At 39.1% G+C, this 26089-nt stretch overlaps 1 protein-coding gene across 5 annotated transcripts in view; it reads right to left on the reverse strand.

Moving 5' to 3' along the window:
- The window catches only part of ELMO1 (engulfment and cell motility 1), a 311982-nt gene that overhangs the window by 195199 nt on the left and 90694 nt on the right, over positions 1-26089 (reverse strand). For all 5 annotated transcript variants that reach the window (XM_030445753.1, XM_030445755.1, XM_030445752.1 and 2 more), the window contains 4 exons: positions 15915-15950; positions 8070-8169; positions 1509-1660; positions 533-611 (listed from right to left, as the gene is read on the reverse strand). In XM_030445753.1, coding sequence (XP_030301613.1) covers positions 533-611; positions 1509-1660; positions 8070-8169; positions 15915-15950 — 367 coding nt within the window. The remainder of the gene's footprint in view (positions 1-532; positions 612-1508; positions 1661-8069; positions 8170-15914; positions 15951-26089) is intronic.

The raw sequence follows: 26089 nt of genomic DNA on the forward strand, positions 1-26089 counted from the left end.
CATGGATAAAACTTCTCTGTTTCATAATACATAACATTCCATCTTCGTTTAACAGCAACTAGCAATCTTTAAATATTGCCTTTTAAGACTTCTGATCTGTGGCACTGAGGTTAACTTAAAATAGTACACTATAAGTCATGAAACACTTACATGGCAAGATATTTCCATTTTCAAAAAGGAACACATTTTTTATTTAAAATTTTGGGGGAAGAGGGGAGGGAGTACCAAAAAATAGGCTGCTTTTACAAGCTGTGCTGGCTAGAATTCAGTACAATAAATACTACAGCCAGCCACAGTCAATATGGTTCATCTGAGGTTACAGGGAACTACAAAAACACAGAAGAATGTTTAATCTCTACTAATATTGGTGCAAGATGAAGGCAGCTCCATTAAAATGAATGCTATGTCTGCATGAAGTAACAGAATTTCAGTTTGAATCAACTGCAGGAAAAGTGTGACTAGGACATCCATAGGTATGAATATGACACACTTTCACTACAAATATGTAGGTAAAAAAGACCAGGCAACTTACCTGCCTCTTGTCATCTGGTGCTTTAAGGAAAAGTGCATTTATTACTGCAATGGTATAAGTCTGAATTTCTTGGTCTGTCCTGTTTGGAACAAAATTACAAATATGAGAAAAGAACATGAATACACAGGAGCTGTAGAAACTGATCTTGCAGTTGTATTAGAGCAGGTAGATGTGAAGGGACTGTTTGCACTTAATGTTGGTCATATAAATTAGGCAATGAGTCAAAGTTGGTCATGAACAGGTTATCTCTATTATTAACAGAGACAAGAAGTTCCAGAGGGTGAATCAGCATTCAAGAAAGGTGGAACGAATGACACCCTTGAAGTACCATTGACCCTCCAGTTATAACAGCCAGAGCCCAGACAATCAGCTTGAGGTATGAAGCTGAGGCAGGAAGAGGAATCTTCCTTAAAGGGTTCTAGAGATGAACCTGCTGGTACCAAACACTTTTCAGGCAAGTGGAAGATGTCCCAGCTGGGTGACAAGGATAGCTATACATCGAACACAATACCTTATCCTATACTACAAGAAGCAGTTTTGATCCATTTAACCACTGCACATTACTGTTTAAGATAGAACCTCTCCCTTTTCAAATATACCTTCACCAAGAGCTGACCAGTTTTTGTCTTACATGTCTCCCAGAGGGTGACAAGAAAAACACCACCATCTGTATGCTAAAGGTGTTAAGAATTTTATACTACAGGGTGCTCTTCTCCTCATTTCCCAGCTGCAACTACACAGGCAGCTTAGCATGGAAAAAAAATAATTAATAACTTAAAAAAAAACACAAAACCTCAATGACCAAGCAGCTCCAAAAAGCTGACTGCCAGTCATCCAGCCATTTAAGGGTGGGTGCAGAAGTCATACAGGAGGTCACTGGTCTTTATGCCACTCTTCCACTCTTCGTCCAACTGCTGTGCTGATTTGGGGGGAAAAGAAAATCCACTGTATCAAGGTGGCCGTGGAAGACACTCACCCTTGCAGATGTGGGATTAGCTGCCCAATTGTGATCTCCTGTGCCACCTTCTGGTACAGGTCGTGGCTATTGAGCACCATCGACTCCAGGATCGCCAGAGACCGTTGCAAGATAGAGATGTCCGAGGCAAATTTGTTCACATAGCTTGCTATCTACAAATCCAAACATTTAGAGAATTTAAATCTTGTCAGGAAAATGGGGAAAGTGAAGAAAGAAAAATGTGGATGTGGTTCAGAAAGGCATTAGAGTAAAAGTAGTCTTGTCCACATGCCAGGTGTCAGTGAATATCTGAAGGCAATCATCTAGACACTGCAGATACCTTCAAAGGACACAGTGGCACACATTCTCCATCTGGCACAGATTACCATAGATTTACGTCAGTATTCATACCATCAAAATATGTGCTTTGACATTACATTATTAACACAATAAATCAACATTAAAGAACTAGAACGGTTATATTTTTTGTGAGGAAAACTTTGAAAAGGACAAGAAAAAAACTTCTTATTCTGCCCAGTAGAAACCTGTGCAGATAGTTTTATCTAAGGCTCAAGGCAACTGTTGCAAAATTGAAATTTACACGTAGCTCTCTGGCAAAATAAGCTCTCTGGCTTCCCCCTCCCTTACTGTTACCAGCAACTCCCTTCAGGTTACAAATTAAAACTCTGTTGATGATCAGTCAGAACAATTGGTTCCAAGGCTCTGTTTAGAGTCCAGCCTTACTAAGTGCTCATGTATTAATAACCCTCACTTTTACTGTAAGCTGCTACAAATAAATGGCATGTTAATCAAACCCAGGCCTGATCTCTGCTTTTTTTTTACAGTGTGGCAATGTCATGCTGCACACTCACATCTGCAGAGCCAACACAGATGTGCAGTGATTTGTGGGAATGTGCGTTCTGCCATGTGCTACCCAGTCCAAAGACCCAGCTGACCAGGAAGAAGCTTGACTTCTGCTGACACAGGAAAGGAGAACTGCCTGGCTTTTCTATGAATGTACTGAGAACAGCACAGCTGAGATGAGAGGCATCTGAGGAAGCACAGACAGACAGAAGAAATGTTGTGAGACCACAGCTATTTGCTCTTACAGCCAAGGAACAGACTACAGTGGCCACGTCTGAAGTTTGATGCATTCCTTTCAGAAAACTCCAAGTCCACGCGTGTCTTCAACATTTCTGCTACCAGCCACTAAGGTGATCACACTGTATCTGATTCTGGATGCTTGCTTAGGCTTTGGCATCGTTTTCCTTTTGGAGGAAGAAAGACATGCCCTGTGCTTGGGAAAGCTGCCTAGCTGCCTGTAAAATTCAGTTAAATATTGACACGTGGACAATGACATTGCTCTACACTTGTGACATTTTGGGTAGTAACGGAGAAGTAAAATACCCTTTCTGCAACTTTGGTTGGAGATGATGAGGAAAAAGAGATAATTTTTTATTCTAAGTTGTTGCAGCACTACTATTTGCCCTGCTACTTGGTCTGCATTGCCACAATTCAAACACGGTATGCTGAATGTAACTCAATTCAGGATTTACACATTGACTGTACAGGCAAAAAATAAACCAATCCATGCATGCATGGAGAACCAGAGGATAGAAGTAACTCAGTTAGCTTTTTCCTACTCTGATGTATCAATATTTGCTGCCTGCAAGTCCCAAGCCCACATAATATTTACATTAGTATATGATGCACATTACGCTCTGGAGAGCAAGAAGCTGTTCCTCAGAAGCACTGTACTAACCCTGCCTCTCTTAACAGCAATCCGGTTGGGTTTTGATGCATTGCAGCCAGAGCTGTCAGATGTCCAGAGGCACACAGTATAGATGGCGTATGGTGTATGCACAGAGCAACCCTGCACTGCTCACAAATTAAGCTGAATACACTCTGGATGCCTCACGGTCACCAGGCATCCATGGATCAATTGTGCAGCAGGAATACAATATGTTCAGAGTGTATCCAAATTCATCAGGCTACTGTCACCATCCTCTTTAGAAGCCCTGACATATATGAGTTATTCTTGGTGTGGCAGCTCCTTCCCATGATATTTTAAGTGGCAGTGTAAATGCTTGACTGGAACCTATTCAAACCAGAGGCCTGCAGAACTCTAACAGTATAGACAAATAAAACCTCAGTCTAGGACAGGCTGCCTTAGACCTGTTTAATTCTTCTGATCCTGGACCATAAAGTCCTTTAATCATAACCACAAATCCAAGATGTGAAGCTGCCTTGCATGTTTAAAAACCTATGAGATGTCACACCAAACATACATGCAGAACATACTCCAGGTAATTTCCATGTCAGGCCACGTATATTCCTAACCACCAAACTGAAGCATGAAGTCTGGCCAAAAATAATAAGCTTGTCTACCCTGACAAATAAGGCATGCCAGTTCCAGAGAGAGCAAAATTAGATTAAAAATAAATTCTATGACCATACTTGAAGTTCTGGATGTGGAAAAAAAAAAAAAAAAAAAAAAAGGACCTTTTTTGAAAAGAGCCAAGAATCAATATGAATTCAAATTAATGTTATTTGCTGTTCTCTTCTTACTGAGCACCACACATAGGGAGGGTTTTCAGCATGCAGAAATAACCTTGTACTCATTTATCAAAATTTTGATTAAAATTATGCAAGCTCACAGAAATACCACCTCTCCTCCAGAAACAAGCAACTTCATTGCTTCGCACTTTTACATGAAAAACTGTCACAAGTGTCTCATTAAGGATAAAGCCATTTGTGCAGCAAAACACTTGTAACCTTAAGATCTGCATAGTTCTACCAGGACACATACAGTCATATATATAAGAAGTGTCTGGATGCTTAACTTCCAAATGACTTCAAAGGAAATTAGGAATCAGAATGCCTTTACAAGTTTAGTCCCAGTGCTTTGCTGAAAAGGGAGGCAATCATGTAAAGTGAGGGTAGACAAGAAATCTATAGCAAACTAAACAACATCACCTGAGTTCTCTTCCTGCTTTAGCATCACTTAAAGTAAAGGAAAGAATTTAAAAGTTAGAAAAACCAACAAAATTAAGAGAAAAAAGAGAGGGAGGGAGGGAGGGAGGGAGGGAGGAAAAGGAAGGAAAAAAGGAGGGGAAACAGGAGGGAGGAAGAGAAGGGGAGAGGGGGAGAGAGGGAAGGGACAGAGGGAAGGGAGGAAAGAGGAAGGGGGAAGGAGGGGAGGGAAGAAAAAGAAGAAAGAAAGGAAAAAAAGGAAGGCAAAATGAAGGAGAACAGAAAACAGAAGAAAATGAGAAAAGGAAGAAAAAAGAAAAGTAAGAAAAAGGGAAGGAAGGGGAAGGAAGGGGGAAGGAAGGGGGAAGGAAGGGGGAAGGAAGGGGGAAGGAAGGGGAAAGGAAGGGGGAAGGAAGGGGGAAGGAAGGGGGAAGGAAGGGGGAAGGAAGGGGAAGAGAGGGGGAGGAGGAGGGGAGGGAAGGGGAAAAGGGAGGAAAGGAAGAAGGGAAGAAGGGAAAAAGGAGAAAAGGGGAAAAGGGAAAAAGGGAAAAAGGGAAAAAGGGAAAAAGGGAAAAGGGAAAAAGGGAAAAAGGGGAAAAAGGGAAAAAGGGGAAAAAGGGAAAAAGGGAAAAAGGGAAAAAGGGAAAAGGGAAAAAGGGAAAAAGGGAAAAAGGGAAAAAGGGAAGAAGGGAAGAAGGAAGAAGGGAAAAAGGGAAGAAGGGAAGAAGGGAAGAAGGGAAGAAGGGAAGAAGGGAAGAAGGGAAAAAGGAAAAAAGGAAAAAAGGAAAAAAAGGAAAAAAGGAAAAAAGGAAAAAAAGGAAAAAAGGAAAAAAGGAAAAAAAGGAAAAAAGGAAAAAAGGAGATGGGGAGAGAAGGAGGGGGAAAGAGGAAGGAAGAATTGAAAGCAATAAAATAAAATTAGACTTTTAGAAACCACTATACAAAACCACACAAAGAAAGAGCCTATGAGGGAAACTAATTGAATTTTCTTAGCATTGGTATGTTATTTATTTGCCTGAACCATTCTGATGTCAGAAATGTACAGAAAAATCTGGCAAAATTTTGTTCTCTGTTAAGTTCAAAATGCACAGTAAAATTTTCAAGTATGCATCTCATTTTCTGGTAATGAGCTGTAGTTCCACTTGACTACAGAAAAAACACCTGACAGTTCTGAGACACAGAGCTACTTTCCCTACTGCCTCCCCCATATCCTGCACAGTACACATTTTAGAAGGCAGAGCAAAGAAGGTTAAAACTGCATCACACAGTTATGAAACAGCAATTAAAAATATATTTGAGGAATTATTTGTATAACTATCTCAATCAATACTGCAAACTTTTCCTTCTCCTCTTATAGGTAGTAAAGATGGGAGAACTTAAATTTGTATAGTGTATTTTGACAACCAATTATTATGTCATTTTCTAAGAACTGGGCATCCAAATCCCTTAGGATATTAGGGAAGCTGGAAATAAACTTCATTGTCATAAGCAAGAAAAATGTCTTGAGAGAATCTTGCATATCATAAGGAGGTTTTTTTCAAATGATATTTCCCCTTAGCAAAAGGAACAATGCTCTCCTTGAAAGTGTCAATTCTTATTTGCAGCAGTTGGAACAGCAGTCTTTATGTACCCAAAGGATGCATCCAGCACTAAGTGGTTAGTCATTAAAAGCAGTTAGAGGTTCCCCTTGAGGTGTCCTCCAGCTTTTGCATTTAAAGTTAGCAAACTGTTCAAGAAAAAGGTTTAGATTAACTCTTCATCATTTCAGTTTGGCTTCTGTTTAACGTGAAAAACAGCTTTAAAGGGCAGAAGCACTTGACTGCAAAGTTCACCTTCAGCAAGCAGAAACTTTCAAGCTCCCTTATCCACCCTCTCAAACACTTGAGCCAGCCCATCAGCAACCTCAAGTGGCCTCTCAAAAGCCAAGGGCAGAGAAAGAAGTCAGAGTAAAGCTGCAGGTGGCCACCAGAGAGAAATGGTCCAAAAGTGATCCTGCAGGTTTGTCCTTTGCCCACAAAGCCCCACTGAGGGCTCTGCTGTTCTGCCTCCCAACTGCACGGCAGGTCAGGATACACTCCTGCCACTCTCATCTATGTTTGTCATTCTTTGTCATTCTGTTTCTCTTCCAACTGTCCTATTGTTCTTCTTGATCCCTTTCTTGTCCAGAAATACCACTTCTGGTTTTTACTTGCCACTTTTGGCATTCATTGCTGATTTTGTGAGAATGCTTTTGTTTGTGTCTTTTTTTGTTTGTTTGTGTCTTTTGTTCAGTTTTTTTCAAATTGGGTCACTGTCCAGGGAAACCTCGGGATGTGCCAGACAGAAGAGATGAGCTCTGCTGCATCCACCTTCTCCTGTAGTTACCCACAGGGCAGAAGATGTTGATAGGGTTAGATAAAGACAGTAGTTTTCAATCACTAACAAAGTACATCAATTTAAACTCATTTACGTTTCTTCATATGCTTCTTGATTGGCTCCACGAGCAAGGAGTCAGTGAAAAAACCAGCTGTACTATTTTCTTTGCCATGAAAAGATAACAATCATCATCACTACCTAGCTGGACACAAACGACATCAATTCTACAAGTTTTTCATACAAATAGCAACCATTATTTTTAATGGTCGAATCTGAGCTTTAATACATCTAATGCTTGTTTTCATAATTGATTCTTCTTTCACTTTTGGCAATAAATTTAAATGTGTTTTCCTCTGGTTGCAACAATTTTCTAAACAAATTTAAATTATAAGTCTTTGCTCTGACACACTGCTAAAATGAAGAGCTCTTTCCCACAGGTTGTATTTGTTTCATTACTGCTACTGGTATCATTTTAGTGACAAAACTCTGGTATCTTTTGGACCTCTACAAACAGAATTTAATTTAACATAAATTTTGAGTTCAATCTGGCTTGAAAATTCTTTGTGAAGAAGTGAAGCTGGGTTTTTTTTTTCCACAGTGTAAATGAAAAGGGTTAATTGAGTATCAAAAAATTTTTTTCTGAAGTCTATTGCATCTCCATAGAGTACTCCCATATTTCTGCTGCTTTTGTCTATCTCCTACATATAAGAAAAGAAAAGAAAAAAGTTGCACAGTGTGGAAAGATCCGTTACAAAATTATAGAACTCTGCTGCAAGATTCAGGGGAGACAGAATTAACTTGATGGACTCAAGTCGATATCAGCTTAATTTCAATTTTTAAATTAATTAATTTCACTTCCTCCCATACCCCCAGAGGAAATATTTTAGTGCTGGTTTTCTTTAAAGAAATATGGTATTACTCATTTTAATTTTCATTAAATCAGAATACTAATTTTTGGCTTAACTGCAGAGTGCCTGTACAGGTCACCCTGTAATTAAGCAAGCAATTTCTTGTGTAGTAAACCCAATACAGCATTGACCCCATTTCACTCCCATTGATTTCAGCAGAAGTTGAGCCAGATCCTGTAACTATGTATATTTATATTTTAAAACAGCACTTTCATTCCACTCTAATGTATTTTTTATCAATGACCTAAACAACGCCCCTGGAGAAATAACCCCCCAACTCACCTCCAAAACTTAAAATAGTAGATGCAAAGTGATATAGAACAGAGAGCATTGATTACAAATTTACCTTTTTAATGAATGCCACAGAGAATGTATCCCATGATACAATCCCATGATCCATCAGCTCAACAAATGCAGTCAGTGTAAAGGACAACATATCTCCAAAGCTGCAAGAGACAGGAGTCATGACAACATTTACCAGTGATGCAGCAGGGCAACGACCAAGGGAATAATGAAGCAGGAAGCTTTCAGAAAGGCAGGAAAATCAAGCCAATTATGGACTAAGAGGTAAAAGAAGAGCAAGAGAAGCCGTGCAACAGACACTCTCTAAAACAATTTATTACGGACATCAAGAACAGACACCTGGAAGAAAGCAATTTTTTAAGAGAAGAACTAATCCCCAGGAGAACACCACATGCAATGATCAAGGAAATCAGAAAGTCCAAATTAATCTTCTCTTATGAATTCAGAGGTTTTGATCTAACAGGAGAAAATAAGTGAGCTCGCTCTTTGCAGCTCATGGAAATGCTCCTAATTAAATGTCATACAGAAGTGCCACGTTTTGGTACCTCTGTATCAAGCAGACTGGCAGGCAGAGGATTATTTGTTCCTTCTCTTACAAGTAAGCAAATGTATTTTAAAAAATCACCAGAGGAGATGTTCTATTGAGCAGCAGTTTTCCAGTAGCTGATGCCTCAATCTCTTTCTGAGATCTGAAGATGTATCTCCTTTTTTTGTCTATGGGCAGCCACATGAAGTGAAATCCAAAGTTCCCATGGTTTATCCAAGCATGCAGCTCTATTTTTTTAGGGTTTGCGGGCAGCTACCCAGCCTGTATATATACACCTGTAAATTTCAGAGTCAATGCATCTTTGTGTGAACTCAGCTAAACCCAAAACAAGTTTAAGCCCAACATAAATAATACTCTCTAACCTAATTAGCTGCATGGGAATTTTCCATCTTAAAAACCAGCTTTTAAAGATTAGCTTCATTTCTCCATCTACTCAGGGCCCCAAAGAGTCAGCAGCCATAACGATTTCAATGAAGTCGTTCAATGAGGTAACCACTCAATACAAGCAGCAGGGCATGGAGCCCAAAATGAAGGAGCATATTATTTTAAGGGCATGCCAACCCGCCTGCAAGGTACTCTGCCACTAAGCCATTAACTAGCAGAAGCATACAATCAATCTAAACAGCATGAATAGTCCCAGTGAGTTTAATGCAACAGCATACCTCATAAAATGATAAAATTAAAAATAAAAAAAAACAAACAACCCAACAACAGACCTCTGTCACACTGGAAATGCAATGCTTAATATGTTGAAAATCTGAATTTAATACTATAGCCACAGGTAAGCAATGTAATTACTGATGTTTACTGTGTGGTTTGCTCCTCTACGATCCTGCACCAACTCAATATAAATAAGTGAAAAATCCACTCAAATGGAAGATGTGTATTGCAGTGTAAGGAATAAGGCAGAAAATCAGTTTCAGTGTAGAAACTTAAACAGAGAGTGTACTGGATTTGCTATAATCTGCCACTTAGGGATTTCTTAGGGTGTGATGTGGTCTTTGGTGGACCCTTCAATTCAGATTGGAGCTCTTGTTCATCAAAACTCCATCGGTGCCTCCCACTAAAGAAATTTCTTGACATTTTGCGAGCAAAAGCAGAAACCCCCCAAACACACCTTTCTTTTCCACAGTAAGTAAGGGTGTTCCACAGTGGCTTTGATTATTTATGACAAAATCTACATCAAACAAGGCAATTACAGTGTCTATAAAAAATTAATGGTAGCTCTGCAAGGAATATTTTGTTCAGCAAGTACAGGATCTGGAAGTTTCTGATTTTGTTTTGGAGGTTAGGGGGCTGTTTTTGTGTTCTTGGTTTTTTAAATATTGCAAATCTTTTGAGAATTAAATTAAATTCAAAATTTTCAAAATTTCAAAATGTCACAACTGGCATTCCAGATAACCAAGGATTTCATAATAAGATAACAGTAAGAGTTTGCAGGAAATTTAATGAGCTCCAGTCCCTTCATTTTCCCCAATCCATTATTTTTGCATAATATGGGTATTATGAATCCACAAATAAAACAACGAAAGCCATCCTTCTAAAACCTTGTACTGAATTCTCATGCAACTTCATGACAGAATACTTCCACAAAGATAAGGAATTCTGTTTTTTAAGAAGCTAGACTAAATCAGATCCAAACGAAAATATATTTTTAAAAATCTACAAAATATAGGCCACACAGGTTGAAAAGCAGGTAAAGGTATCTCTCCGAGCATTAAGCTAAACAGATGATTTACCTCCCCATGTATTGTTTAAAATTTTATTCAATTAACCTTTAAGATATAAATATTCTTCTATAAACTAACTGAACATGAAAACTAATCTCCATTAACAGTGGGTAGAGTTTAGAGGGATTACTTAAACTGTGTTAAGCCTGCATATAGATATTCACCTTCAGGACAGAAGCAGCTGGGCTTCAGTTTAGTTCAGTGCCTTTATATTCAGCAATCTTATTTATTCTTCTCACCAAAACGACTGATTAATCCTGCAACTTACTCCATCTACCCCCACAGCTTTGGAGGGGAAATTTGGTTAATGGATCTAAAAATACTGGTTTTCATCTCTAAACCTGGTTTTAGTAGATGTGACCATGATAGAACCACTTGGGATCCAGAAGGTGGAAGTACTTTTCCATTTAAAATGATCAGACACCCCACTAAGTGTCACTCCTGGGACACTGCTTCAAATAATTAAGGAGAGTGAAAAGGTGCAACACTAATCAAGCAGCAACAAACACTCCATCTCCATATATTATGCAGCACCACACATACCTAGTATGTGTTTTTTAAAAATATATAGCTGTATCTAGATGCACATGAACATATATGTATACAATAAGTGGCACAGCAAAAGTCAACAGCCAGGCTTAAAGGATAAGCATTAGGAATAGCACAGCTAGAGATGAAAGTAATCTCCAGGGTAACCAGAGCAAGATAAGGATTAAAGTATCTGGAGGGGGAAGGGAGAGGTGTTGATTCATTGTTATGTGTTTAAACACAAGCAGATAGGTAGAAATAGACTTCCAAGCAATCCATTTCCATACACACACACACTCATACTGTTAAGAGCAGCAGACAGAGTAAAAGGTAGAAACTTCAAGGGAATCAAAGCTTGTTCATAAAATTAGTAATCTTAGAAAATATGCAGCAGGAGCTGTTTAACTCAAAATCAGTGAGTGTTTTAGTCATAAAGAAAGTCTGAAAAATTATGGGGCCTCTTTCTTCATAAAATCTTTTTAGGCTAATCCACAGCACAAGGCACAGCAGTTCTGTAAATATCAAACCCTTTCTGCTCGGGCAAATTGCCTTAATGACTTTATAGTAATTCCTGATGAAGGTGCTTTTTAATGTGTGCCATCACAGCAAGAAGAGATAAATGGCCAGAGAGATACACTGTGTAATTGCAGTTTCATATCTCACTAACACTGACATTTTAATGATCTGTGCTATCAGGCAACCTACTTGCACAATCCCTCATGAATGCTCTTCAGGGCTCCAGCTCTTAGGTGGGGAGACCTTACGGTGGGACAGCTGAAAAAGTTTCCCCATTCTCTGCTGTTTGAATCCCCTCTTCTAACCTCTGCTGTAAAGATAGGCAAGCTGGTTCAGTAAGCACCACCTCAGACACAGCAGCTTTTGGCAAAAAGCCTCAGAAGCAGCAGAAAGCTGTGGTGTGTAACATCACTGGCTGTCCCAGCAGGACCTGTTCTAGAAGGAATAGATGGCTGTACTCTGATCCACAGCCAGTGCACCTCAACCCCTCACACAAACCTGACTGAAGAATAAGTCAATAGTTGCATGGCACACCTCTAGGTTTTAGAGAAATATCAGGTCAAAGCCTGTTAAATCACATTCCTAAGAATTTTCTGCATTCTTACCTTTAGAAACTGTGAAGGAAAAAAAACCAGACAAACCCAAAACCTTCATGCATTTTGATATTAGCTTTTCTTTCCTAAAAATAAAAATCTCAGGAATGTGTATGTGACCCTAGCCACCACATCTGTCTCACCTGCTTTCCTAGTATCATTTCTACATGCCAAACCATCTTTTTATGTGTGCTAAGTAATCCTAAAATGTATAGATTGAACTAAGTCTGATATTTTGAAAAATGCCTAAAGCAATTTGGATTTCTTATCAAAATAAATTAATGAGACTTAAGCACTCAGATCCCCTAGATGTTTTTTGAAAAAAACTACAACCCAGTCCATGTTTAATACACATACCAAAACGAACACTGCATTGCAATTGAGGAAGGAAAAAATATTCAGCTGTTTAATTTATTCTTTAAAATGAGATAGTCACACTCACTTTTCAACAGGTAAAAAAAAAAATTAAAAAAAGGAAAGAAAAAAGCCATATAAAGTTTGGTGGACTATCTCATGTTATACATGTGTTTTACTTGAAAAAAGTTGCATAGGAGAACCTGGAAAGTAACTTCTGCTTGTCAGTCACAACCAGGACACAGCCACCATCCCATCAGGACTAGAAGCCAAAGACAGGACACCTTTACACGAAGAATTTTTCATGGGCAAAATGGAAGCAAAGCTGATCTCTAATGGTGCAGAGGGGAGGCAGCAAAGAAACAACTTAAACTGGGCAGGAGGCAGCAGAAAGAGAGTAGCAGCCTGCTACAAAATGCTGGAGTTAAGTTAGCAGTTAACTTTAAGTCTCTTATCATTCAGTGACTGTGCTCACAGATTAATACTGGGCAACTGAAAGGCCTGACATCATTGAGGTCAACATCAAAGAGTAAGAACAGCTCTTTAAGTTAGAGTTGTCAATGATAAATGGCCATGAATAAATTTAAACAGGGGTGCAGAATACATCTAATCATCAGAGGACATGAGCTCTGAAAGACCTTTGAGGGCAAGAACCTAAGTCTAAAGTGAAGACTGATGATGCAGCAGGATGCTTTGCAAGCACAGAGTGAATAAGTCCCTTTTTTATTGCTATGACTCCTCTTGGTTGCTTCTAAACTGCCTTGTTTCTTCAAGTAACCTTTCCAAGGGTGATGCTAAGCCACCATCAAATCAAAGGAGGAATTCACACCTACTTGATACTTACTCAGTACAGCTGAAAATGACTGAACAGCCTGCAGGGTAGCTGCCCCTACTTTCCAACATGATGACAGAAAATGCATTTAACTGGTATGCTGCAATTGATAGTGATCTATTATCTTTTTTTTTTTTTTTTTGCATTGTAATGAGCACCACTGAAATATTCCCTTATGGCACAGTTTCACTGTGTTAACTAAAAAGGATCAGGCCTACTAATTTTAAACCACTTGTGTTCCAAAACCTGAAATAGCTTTGCACTCCTGGTATCAGGGCTTTGCCTAGCTTGGAAATTAACTCTGATTAAAGAAAACAAGCTGCAAATTTTAAACAGAACTGTAACTGTTCTTGAATAAATCCAGGTGTAGATACTCTTGTTATGAAATATGACTAAATCCACTTTGATTTACATTAAGCATTTGTTTGCATGGGAAAATAGCCTGGAGGAACTATTACACACTGGTTCATTATGAAGATCTAATTAGATTTACCTTTTCTCTTATTCCCCATCTTTTAAATTCCTAGTTTTGTTCATTTCATGGTAATTTACTTAAATGGACCAGCTTTTCTTAAAAGAGCAGGACTAACAAACTGCAGAGAAAAATCATCCCTCTGCCATCAGAGTGGTTTGACTGCCACTCAGAACTCCAGTGCAAAGGTACAGCTACCTCAAGGGATTTCTTTAAAAATCCAAGTATTAGAATTCCAAACCAAAAATGGGAAATCAAAATGGGAAACCAAAACTGGGAAATCAAAAATGGGAACAACTAAAAATAAAAAGACAGAGAAAAAGAAACTCACATTTAAGAGGAACTTCTTTTAGCAGAGAACACTATAAAAAAAGTCTCTCTGTGAAAACCAGGTTTTAATTAAATCAGGAAAGCATGTGCAAGCGATCAAAGCTAAAATGAAATACTGGAACTTTATGAAATATGTCATCCTGTAAATCAACTTTTTTTTTTAATTAGCATTTGCTTTCTTTAAGTTACTTTAGTCAAAAAGACAACAGGTAGGGGCTTAAAAGCGTTTAAATTTACTTCATAACATCAAACTGAGGTTTTCTTTATAGTTGTTGTTTCATTGGACCTTTTCTCATTAATACATGGGTGGTGAAATACCATGAAAGCATGGGGTGAAAAACTGTCAGGTTGTTCAATAACTACATTCATAGAGCAGCAGCATATATACTTAACCTTCAAAATGTACAGACCTCCCTCCTGAACATGGTTTCACATCCTGACCAATGGCTCTGGTATCTCTTTTAGTACAAATCCCAAACTCAAGATTTTTTGTTATTGTAATTGTATCATTTAATATACTACTGATGGAAATCTAAATATTAAACCGTGTGCCTGATGTAAACTGAAGCTTCTACTGGCAAGGATTTAACTTGCAAAGTAAGAATAAACATTAGTCACATACACTTCCTTTTTGACTATATTCACTAATATGCTGTAGCTACACTGATCAATAACAATCCTCTTCAAGTGGATAATGGCTTATTGCCATGAGGAAACCATACTGAACTGTGTAGAAAAAATTAATTCAGATCATCAGTATAATCTAGTCCCAGCACCAGGGCGTGATGCAATTATATAAGTCAGCATTTTAGTACTGTCATGAGGAAAGCAACATAATTTAACGTAGAGAATCCTATAGTATAACAAAATTCAGAAGCAGAGAGGTGCTGAAGGAATATAACACTTATTTCACAGTGAACATTTTTCACAGCAGTGAGAATAAACCCACCATCTAAATGCACAGGAGGTACCTTGTCTCGACAGGGGTGATGCTGCCAAGAATTCCAAAAGCCTCTTGCCATTTTAATCGTTTTCCTCAGAATCTAAACTTTTCTATTATGAAACAAGTTGCTTTGCATTAGGTTGAGAAAGTGACATAGAGAAAGGATCTGTGTTTCCTGCCAAATTGATTCTTACTGTCTAATTTATTTATTAGGCAAAGACTTAATAATAAATGTTTCAGAACATGGTTTATAGCAGATTTGTGAAAGTATGATTTAGCATGGTTTCAGACGGGGAGCTGCATCTGCTGCATGATAAACCGTATCGAGCTCTCAGAGTGTCAGATACAAAGTTAATTGGTTAGTTATTCCTTTGCTTCCCTGGGTTTTAGCTGTTCTTGACTTGCAAGACTTGACTTGTCAAACTTGCAAGTCAATCAAGATATTAGAGTATCTCTTGGGGTCCAATGTATCAAAGCCTATGTGCTTAACTTGAAGCATACAGAAGAGTCCCATTTCAAATCACCACACAATAAGCACGCTTCTGAACTTCCTGATAAGAGGCCCTTCATTATATTACAGTTTTCCTTTTTACAGTTATCTGCAACAATTAGCATTACCTGGCACCAGCAAATAGCAGGAGTTCAAGCTGGCACAATGGTTCTTACTTTCATCTCATTAATATCTACAATTAAAATTGCTTACTAGCTATTGTGTAAGCCAGACAAATTTAAAAGGGGAACTGGAGAAGACAGGGAAAAGATTTGTTTGCTCAAATTAAAAACAAACCAAAAGCCTTACATAGGAAATAGCAGAAGCCCCTAAAGAAGTTACAGAAACGAAGCACCCATTCCACAAGCAAAGCAAAAAAGGCTTCATAAGAAAATTTTAACAGGCATCAGAGAGCAGAAAACAGAGAATGCTGAAGACTGGCTAAATGAATATGCACAGTTGTGTTTACATATAAAGATTAGAGCAAGGGCCTGAACTTAGTCATGCAAACGAAGAGGAAGTGTGCAAGGTGATGATCTAATCAGGTTCTTACCAGGGCTTCATTATCTTCTGCAATTTCTGATATCGTCTGCAAAATTAAAACTTACACGTGAGGAGACACACTTTAAAACATCTGTTCTCTATTTTCCTACACATACACACACATACTTGGTTCATAAAACTGAAAGACAAGCACACAGTAAGAGGCAGTAAATTACTAACAATTTGCTGTGAATAAAAAGAGGTCAGTAACTAGTAAAGGACATTCAAAATTTGTTTAAAATATTTGTTCAGAATGCTTGTATTAACTTCTGTTAGGAAAAAAAGCAGTTGATAGGAAAAATGGATCAGATTTCTATAAAATGTGTTTCTCTTGACCTTTAAACATTTCTAGCCATCCTAAATTAGTTAGGTATTTGTGTGAAAGGAGCCTTTGGTACAAAACAATAACGATTTACATATTTTGTCTTGTTGCTATGACATGTGGTCCACTGCCTGGAAAACTCCATCAGATGAAAATCTCCGTATTTACTTCCATACTCTATCAGTAATGCTGATGTAAGAGCAGTCAACAGGGTTGAAGAAAGTTGTTGTGTAGCTAGGACCAAGAGACTAAAATCCCAGCCTTCTGAAGCCAGGGACAAGTTTTCTGTTGACTTCAATGGAAGGCACACAATTTACCTTGTGTTTTTAACCACAGAGTTGTTAAACAGAGACCCAACAACTCAAAAGCATCTTGTACCAGCTCCATGACACACAAATACAGTGGTGCAGCCTTATTCCAACACAACGTGTAAGCTTACCTGTAACTCTGTTGCTTTTAAAATTCACTGCCCAAACCAGTACAGTGAATTTGACAGTGAATTGGAACACCAATGAACATGCCTAAACCCAAGTTGCTGACTCAACCCACTTGAGAAAGACAACAACCTCCTTAATGGTGTCACTGAGTCAAGATTCTAAGAGGCCAAGCTGCACACACAGTCTTCCATGTGATGCTCTTGCTTTCCTAGTAGCTTCCAAAAAACTTGGTTTTTAATTGCAGGAAGGTTTAATGTACCCCAAGACTTTTTTACTTAGGCATTTCTTATTTTTGTCCCCTAGGTATACATTGTTGTCTATCATTAGCAAACCAGAAGCTATGGCATCACATATTCAGAAACTGAAAGCCCAATATTATGGGGGGGAAGGAGGGGGAAGGGGAGAAAATAATAAATGCATCTGAAAGCTGCAGCCCACTCATGACAATTTACAAGTCATCCTGCTAATAACCATCTTCAGAACTGTTGATTATGCTACTAAGCTGATACTATCAATGCTAAAAATGGCATGAGATAAATAACTCTATAAAAAACATTATTTAGGAAAAACAAACAAACAAGACAAGAAAAAAAAATCTAGCTCCTACTTAACACCTTGTATCTCGTAAATCTATTTCACAGTTTTATTTCAGAGGGTTGGATACAGCTCCACACTGGCCAGACTTACTGTTCAAATGGAGAACAAGGAGGTTCCTCCTCCCTCCTTGTCCCCTTGAGCTTTGCACTTGCTGCCATACCATTCAGCCTACAGGAGCTCTAGGACTCCAAGTATTCCAGCTGTTGATTTGACTCTCTACCAGAACTCGGCTAGATTATTTTTTTCCCTTTTGGTCCAGCAGTATTGCCTCCCACTGTTTATGCATAAGTTATGCTTTCTACGTAGACCACAAAGACCTCCTTTTAGAGACAGAGCAGGCTCAGGGAGGGCAGCTTTTGGGCTGGCTTGTGTAATCACCAGGGGAGAAAACACAGAGTCCATCACAGAACTGTAATTTGAAATCATACATTGCTAATTGTGAGCTACAGTACTCACACCTGAAGACAATGATGGCACAGTTTATGACAAATCAACACACAGATTGGACTACAGCCTAGCTCAAATTAGAAATGTGATGAGATTTTGTTCTTAAATGTCATGGCTTCAGGGGTTTTTTATGCTGCACTAACTATCTGTGTAGACAGCAATCATGTGCAAACAAAAAGCATTCTTACAATCAGACAGCCTTAAAAAGAGGAGAAAATTAATCTACTCGGGCTTTGAGAAGTAGAAAAAGTTCAAAGCAATTTCTACAGTAGATGATCCCAACTTCAGCTGAATGTCATTCCTGTGCTTCTAGAGTGCTTCCTTGCTGCAGAAGAATCTGCTAAAATTTATCAAGACAAATCACCACCACAAAATTGGTTTTGTCATCTCCCAAATGCATGTGGATCCAAGCAACCTTATGCAGCACATGACAGCAAAACTTCATAGCACCCTCCTGAGCACAGTTTTTAAACCAGCTGCTTTTCATATAGATGCTGGCTTGGGTTAAGTAGCAAGTAAACCTGAAATTGGTATTGTGTCTGTCTGATATCAGAGAAACAAGAGTGGTGTTTGCACACTGGTAGCACTTTAAAGGGCAGACACAGTTGTGCCAGTGTTTTTTCACAACAGGCACATTCCCACAATCAGGTGCATTTTCTCCATGACTGAGCCCAGGGATTATAGAATAAACCTTTGAGCAATAGAACAAAACATTTTAGACAGTAACTCTCTTAGCAGTTACAGAACTCTTATTCGTCTTGAGTTAACTGGCAAACAGGTCAGAAGATGTGCAATGTTAAAGAAAATAGAAATTTAGAATAATATTGAGAAACAACTGAGTCATACGGGACTTTTCTGGTGAAGCAACACAAAGATGGAAATTTTGACTTGAAGGATAACCATCGTATTAGATCAAACAACAAACAACTACCAGTCTTTTGCTTTAGTGTGATAAGAGCCTAATCAAAGACATAAAACGTTGCAGTAGCACTGTACAGGATGATTATAGATAGACTTTTACCACTGAAGAGGTGGAGGCCATTCTCTAAAAGACTGCATGCTATTTTCATCCAATCACTGAACCAAGAAACTAATATGGAAGGACCTGACATGAACAAGAGTTCCTCTCATATTTGCCCACAGAGCAGACTAAAGTGGCGACTGAAGGAGTAGCCAAGCTAACTCTTCTAGCAAGTCAGTCTGGAAAGGAACAAGTACAGTGTGCTACCTCTGCCAGCTTTCCTCTTTCTTTCTTTACAAAACTGTTGTTTCTTCTAGAGGGTTGACTCCATTGTAGCAATGTATCAGTTCTGTAAAACACTTCCTGGGTGAGTTGCCACAGGTATGGCCAAAAATGCTGAAAGCCTTACTGCTCTAGATACTGTAATTAGTTCAGTAATTTTATTTTTTTCTTAGAAGAAACCATACTTCAATTGCAGTTGCACAGATGGGAACAAAATCACAGCCAAAATGTTATGAGGACACATTAAATAGCATTTGTCAAAGATTCAAATACTAGAGTGGTGAAAGACAAAACCAGACAGAAATTCTTATAAGGGGAGAAATCTCAAAACAAATGCCAACATAATGCAAAATAAACATTAACAACAAGTCACAGGTTTAGACATTTCATTACCATAATATGTTTCCTGCTTGGCCTCAAAGGAACTTTGTGATACATTTCCATCTGAATCCCAAGGAGCAGCAGCTTTCCTTGGACTTCCCCAAGCCATATAGACAATTCTTGCCTCAATACTGCAGGTTATGTCACAAACTTCTAGCAGAGATCAGCTTAGCAAGGATCCAACCAGATCAACGCCTATGTGCTCATGTGCAAAAATTGCTGTAGGAGGACCAAAGACAGCCCAAATCTAAACCCCAGCTGGAAGAACACAAAGTGCAGAGTAAGGGCTTGTAGCCACTGGGCAGAAGTATGGACACATCATCTCCTTGCAGGAGCCAGTGTGGAGTTAGTGATGCCAACAGCTAAAGCAGTAACACCACATCACTGAGCCTACACTGTCTGAGGCAGAGTAGGATAAAAATACCACTGAACATAAAAACTTTTCAAGCAATAAGGCCCCAGAGAGGGCAGTTATTAACAAAGGTGGAAGGTGTTCACAAAACCTTCCTCCTGTATAGAACAACTGATGGGATGATGGATGAACAACTTGCTTAACCACATTAAATCAGTATTTGGTTACTGGTTTTCAGTCAAAGGTAGTCAACATTCTGAGTAACAGCGCTTAGAAATATGGCAAGACAAATACACAGGAGTACATACTCCTGGCTTCTATCTGTATCAGATGTGGCCATTGCATATAAATGATGTCTTGGATGAAATCTGCAAAATTACTACTAAGCTATGCAGTAGTACTTCCACTCCTTGCAGCCACAACACCAAACAGCTACTACAGTCCAAGAGACAAAAACATCCTGGGAAGTTGTAGAAATTGAAACATATTTCCTTATTTTTGCTGCTTCTGATGTTGGTTATTAATTGAAATAAATAAAATTTTGGGGGAAAATAATCACTTAGAAGTGATAAAGACTAAGTATAAAAACAGAGCTTACATAACATTGAAACAGCAAGAATTAGAGAAAAGCACATCTCAAGTGGTCAATAGCCTGTCCTTGAGACACAAGCCTGAAAGACAAATGAAAGGGATGGAAGGGAGTACTTTCCACAACTTACCTTGGCTATAGCCCTCATCACTAGGTAGAAAACACTGAGTAATTGGACTCAGTCTTATCTCCTCAGTATAAACATCTCATCAGTATATTAACATCCTATTAACGTACTAAAACACCGACCTGTAGCCTAGCAGGACTCCTACTAGAAAAAAGCCCCTTACTCTTTCAGCATGCATAGTGACATTTTTAAGCACTGTCACTTTAAACAGAAGACAAGAACAAGTTAACCAATCACTTATTCAAGTGATAGAATATAATTTCAGATCAAATAATCTCACATGTTTCTGAGTATAATGCAGCCCTTGTGCTTTGGGAAGCTGAGTTTGCTTTGTGGAGTACCACCTGACTCCCTTTTCCATGTAGAACTGGAAATTAAAGCAAATATCTCAAGCCTGTGTGGATCAGCTTCTTGCACCCTGGGGGATGCATCCCACTTTTGGGACAACAGTTTCTCAAGTACTATATTTTAGTCTGGAGTTTAAAAAAAAAAAAATTATTTTTGTCCAGCTTGGTGCTCGCAAATCCACTGCTGGAATTAGTCTTTTTATCATATTTTACAAACGTGGTTACCAAACAACGAACAGTAGAACTGTTCCCTCTCCTCTTCCCTATTCCTGTCAACAAGGTATTGATATACCATTTAGCAGGGTCATTTAAATGCTAATATTCTTAAGCACAGGCAAGAAAAAAGTGCAAGAAAAGGTATTTAGGATGGGGGAGTGCAAGAAGCAGCAACTGTTCTCTTCAAAGATAAGATCTTTGAGGGTTCAGTCTTCAGATGAATCATATATCTAAAATGCAGTGTGCTCTGAGTGTATGACATTGATTAGAAGGATATACAAGAAATTGTGCTCATGTGTGTGTGTGTTGAGACAGAGAGTGGAATCCAGCCTGAAGACTAATGGCAGAAATAAACCCAGAAGACACCAAGGAGGAGAAAAACAAGCCAACCAAAAAAAATCCTCCCTCAAAGAAAAAATGCTACCTCACTGCACTGAAAAACTAGGCTGCAGCCCTTTCTTGTTCTCTTGCTGTTAGCACCATCTCCACACTGGTAAAACTGGATAACCTGATTTTAAATACTATTTTGGATTTTTGCCTGATAGACAATAGTCACCCTCTCCCGACATTACAGAAGCACTAAGAAATGAAGACTGTAAAGCCCTTGTTGGACAAGAATTGATTTTGGCAGCAATGTCAGATTAAGTAATCTATGCTTCCAGGTGAAGCTTCACAGGGATGGCTGAGCCTGTCTAACAGCCCAGTGCTGTCAAAAATAAAAATTATTTTCCTCTCTCCATCACATGTTTTATTTTCTGCTGTAGTAGCAAACTGAATTGGCTCACTGAGGAGTCCAGTGAGTGCTGGAGCTGAGCAAGAGAGGGAGCTCGTACTATGGATCCAGGGGTGGGGAAGAGTGGAAAAAGACTACTTTATTTTGTAACAAAGCCCTACGAACTTAGCATCCTCCACATTTTCTGAAAATTCATTTTCCATTTAACCCAGTGAGTTGTGCCTGCAAGACTGTTTTCTGGGGCAGCCATCTGAGCTCAATCAGGGAACCGAACCAGATAAAAGAATATGGTATTGAAAGTAGCCTTTAGTATCACTTTTAATAATCTACATCAGTTTTCCAGTCCAGTCTGCTACAAATGGTTCTGGTATAACTCTTCAGATGAAAAAGGACAGGAACAAGTGGCTGTGAGCAAGGACTGGCTTAAGTGCTTTGACAGCACTACTGAAATACTCATCAGGCTGAGATGGAAAATAACATTAGCAGGTATGTGAGCAATTGTCCCAAAAAGTGTGTTACAGTCGGAATAACTCCAAATCTGTCTTCAGTTTTCCACTGGGCTGGTATACAGTACTATCTCTGCAACAAGCCAAGAGCTAGAATTTCACTAAACAATACAAGTTGTCCTTAAAGCATGCATAATTGCCATCTCAGAGACTTCCAGCTGTAAAGCAGCCAACTCTGCAACTGCCTGCGTTCAATAGAAGACACCTCCTAGTTGACAGTCAAAAAAACATAATATTACATATTTATTTAAAAGCTTATATGAACCCCATCTAGCTGCATTTATTAATCCCAATAGGAAGATGACAAAATTTAACAACCACCCCAATTTAAAGCAAGTATTTCTCTCCAATCTGTCCACCAAGCAATTACAACCCCTTTAAAATTCAAACTGGGATATTTTCAACCATGTTCAAGAAGCACCAACCAGCAAGGTCCTGTGCCATGGATAGATTACAATTAAGTTTTTCAGCACTGCCACATTGATGAAGCAAGCCTCTGAAGAACAACTGCCAGAAACAGTTCTGCTTACTGACAAGACAACTAGGCTTAGCATAGTCTGGTTTTTGGCAGAAACTGTTGTTTCAGCCAAATGACAAATGAAAGAGACCTTGATAACGCAAGCAAAATATCAAAAATTCTGCATAGGCCCTTCCTTGTTTTCCTCTCAGTCATTACATCATTATTATCATTACCAGTAATAACAAAAATACATTTGGATTCCTGGTATAAACTCTTGGGTCTTTCAATATTTATGGCTTGTAACTTCTGGGTTGTTGGGTTGTTGTTTTGGGTTTTTTTAATTTCTTTCCTTACTTTATAAGGGAACATGAGGGTTTTTTTCCTTTTAAGGAAGGCTGAGAGTCTGTCCCAGTCACACAACTCTTCTGTTACGCCAAGGAAAACAACCCTACCACATTTTTACCAGTCTTCTGTTACATCAGAAAGACTATCCATACAAACATGATTTTCTGAAATATTAATTCTGGGCCCAGACTGTGACATACAGATCTGACTGAGAAAACTACATCATTTCAGAATGGATAGCAAAGAAACATAATAATTACTTCCAGCTTGGTTCCTGAACACGTTTTTCATCAGTCATTCTGGTAGCCAGGACCTTCTAAGCACTTCTCTCCTGCCTCATTTTAGGGCACTGCACTCAAGGGAAAGCAGAGACAGCACATCCTCACTCTTCCCTTTAACACTGTCTGTACATCCAACCAGATGGACTTAGAATTCAACTCTCCTTAAATGAGGCATAAATTTGGCCCAAGACAAAAAATTAGGAATCTCTTTCTGAACAGTCTCTGAAAAAGAAAGTAATTTTGTCTGCACACCCTTAGTGTGGTGACACAGATGCACTGTCTGAGAAGTGACTGGACACCACAGATAGTTATACATGGAATCAGCATTTACTTATTCTTTATGACCTAACTTGTCTTCCAGTCTCTGCTATAGTTTATAGGTCACATGAACCACAAATATAAGCACAAAACTAGCTTTTTTATTTATTTCTTCAGTTAATAGGAGACTTAAGGCATGTTCTGGAAGCAAGAATGAGCCTGAAGGAAAAACCAACAACAGGATCAAGATACATGTGGACAGTTTCTGAGGCATGTTGCATCTCTGCTGATATAAATCCACTCCTATTGACAAGATGCACCCTTCAGTCTGTCAGCCCCACGGCTTTGTCTCCACACACAGCAAATCTACAGTTCATATGCTCTAAGCAGCAGGCATTCGCAGAGATCTGGCCCAAATTACTGTATCTACACATAGTATTAAAACCACTTTTCAATACTTCTGCACAATAAAAACAAACCCTCTCTCAATGTCAATGTTTCAAATATTTCAAACTATATTCACAGCAAGAAACTGAAAAGTGTGTTCTCTAATGCATTCTCATTTTCTTCAATATTCAGCAATATAACATGAGGAAAATTAACAAGACAACACTGTTAATTCTAGTTACCTTTTTATATTACTACTTTTCATCACTAGCAAACTGAAGCTGAGGTAACTAGAAATCTCGGGATTTACATTCTCTTAGTCTGGTCACTGTACCTCTACAGTTATCAGCTTCACTGAAACAAGTAAGTAGCACACTAAATAAAGCCAACTTTATTTATAAACAAAGCGTAGGCATCTTCCTTGGTGACAATTACAAAAAATCTGGAGTCTTGCTTTCCAGAGGCTGCCCACTAAAACTTAATTACACACTCAAATTATAACTTAAGAGCTCCCCCTAACATGAGTTCCACATGCAAAGAAAACCTCAGAGCAACCTTAGGCTGGGCACAACGGTACTTTTAACGAGCACTGTCTGCCCCTTTGGGGAAAATAGAGAATAAAGCTTGAATTAACAAAATTCATCATTTCTAGCACAGCTGCACCACAGAGGCGCCACTCAGCCTGGGCTTACTGATGCAGGGCTGTCTTCAGCTGCATTAACCCATGGGCAGCTGGGAGAACACAGAGGGGCTTCTTGCAGAGCAGCAGCAGATACCCCAATGGGCTGTGTTGCAGTTCTCATCCCCTCAGAGTCTTACTGCCAAGCCTTCAGGTTGCTATGAGAGGAGAGAGAGCTACTTTCATGCTAGTTCACAACGTGCCTGCTCTCAGGTTGTGGCTCACCAATAGATCTATGCCAACATAGTTAGGTCTGTTGCTCAAAAAAAGGGGCCTTTTCTGCATCCAGTCATACCCATCTCCTCTTTTGCTTCTGCAGGTCTCAAACTCAGCAGAAAACTTACTCTGCAAAACAAGTGTGGATCCTTTTTGGCAAAGTTAGTTAGCAGGAGTGGGTCTGCAAAAGCATTCAGATGCCAGAACCAATTCCAGGAAGGAAACAGGATTGGGATGGAGAGCAGGGATTAACACACAAGGACTGGGAGAAACTGGCAGGGAGCTGGACCACCTCTTAGCAGCACCAAGACATTAGGATTCTTCTCAGCTGTATGGTTGAGTCATAGCTTCCCATTCAAGCAAAACTGGCTCAACAGTAACTCAAAGGTAGGTAAGAACTCCACACCTTACAGGTATCTTTACAAAATACACTGCCTTCTAATATTGGATGATCAAAGAAGTTTATGCCCTTCTCTGAAACTTCTGGCTGCTCATTCCTCCTCTAATACTGTCCCCCTTTCTAATGCTAATATAATTGCTTGGGTAGGTCCACCTATGAATACTGAAGTGCCCGGAGTTAAAAATGCAACTGGCGAAAAGAAAGTGGCAGGTATTTTGGCAGGGAAAATATGTTTCTGCATTGAAGCATTTGAATGCCCTGGTAAGCATCACAGCCCACAAGGTCACAGTGCTGAGGACACACAGCCCAGGGCAGGAGCTATTGGCAAGGATGCCTTCAGCTTGTTTTGCCAATTCACTGAGCATCTCACAGGATCCTCTTGTTAATGGTATTGCAGGGGGTCCAAGTGAAAACAGGAATAGAGAACATAAGAGGGCAATTGACTGACTCCAGATGCTTTTCCTTGACATCCTAGGGCAGTCAAATGGCTGGCTGTCCCTGTCCCACTCTGTCTTCTACATATTTTTGTTCACTCACAGGCCATTTTAGGAAGCCAGCTTGTTGTAATAACAAAGTCAAACCCCAAACCAAAACTTCTTCTGTGGAAATACATTTTTGGCCTTGTGTGCTGAAATATCAATGAGTGACAGACCCTGAAGTGGGAGGACAGGATCAATAGTTTGAAGTTGGATGAGAAATGAAAGCAGCAGCAGCACCATAGCAGGCTATGGCTGCTCTGTCTGTATGTATTAGGATTTACTCATTTAAAAAAATCTCAATTTCTGCTAAATATGCTCTTATCAGCCAGTGATGCACCGATAAAAAAAGTGTATAAAAGCAGAAGGAAATGTACAGTGTAGCA

The sequence above is a fragment of the Calypte anna genome, chromosome 2 (assembly GCF_003957555.1).
Source record: "Calypte anna isolate BGI_N300 chromosome 2, bCalAnn1_v1.p, whole genome shotgun sequence".
Lineage (NCBI taxonomy): Eukaryota > Metazoa > Chordata > Aves > Apodiformes > Trochilidae > Calypte > Calypte anna.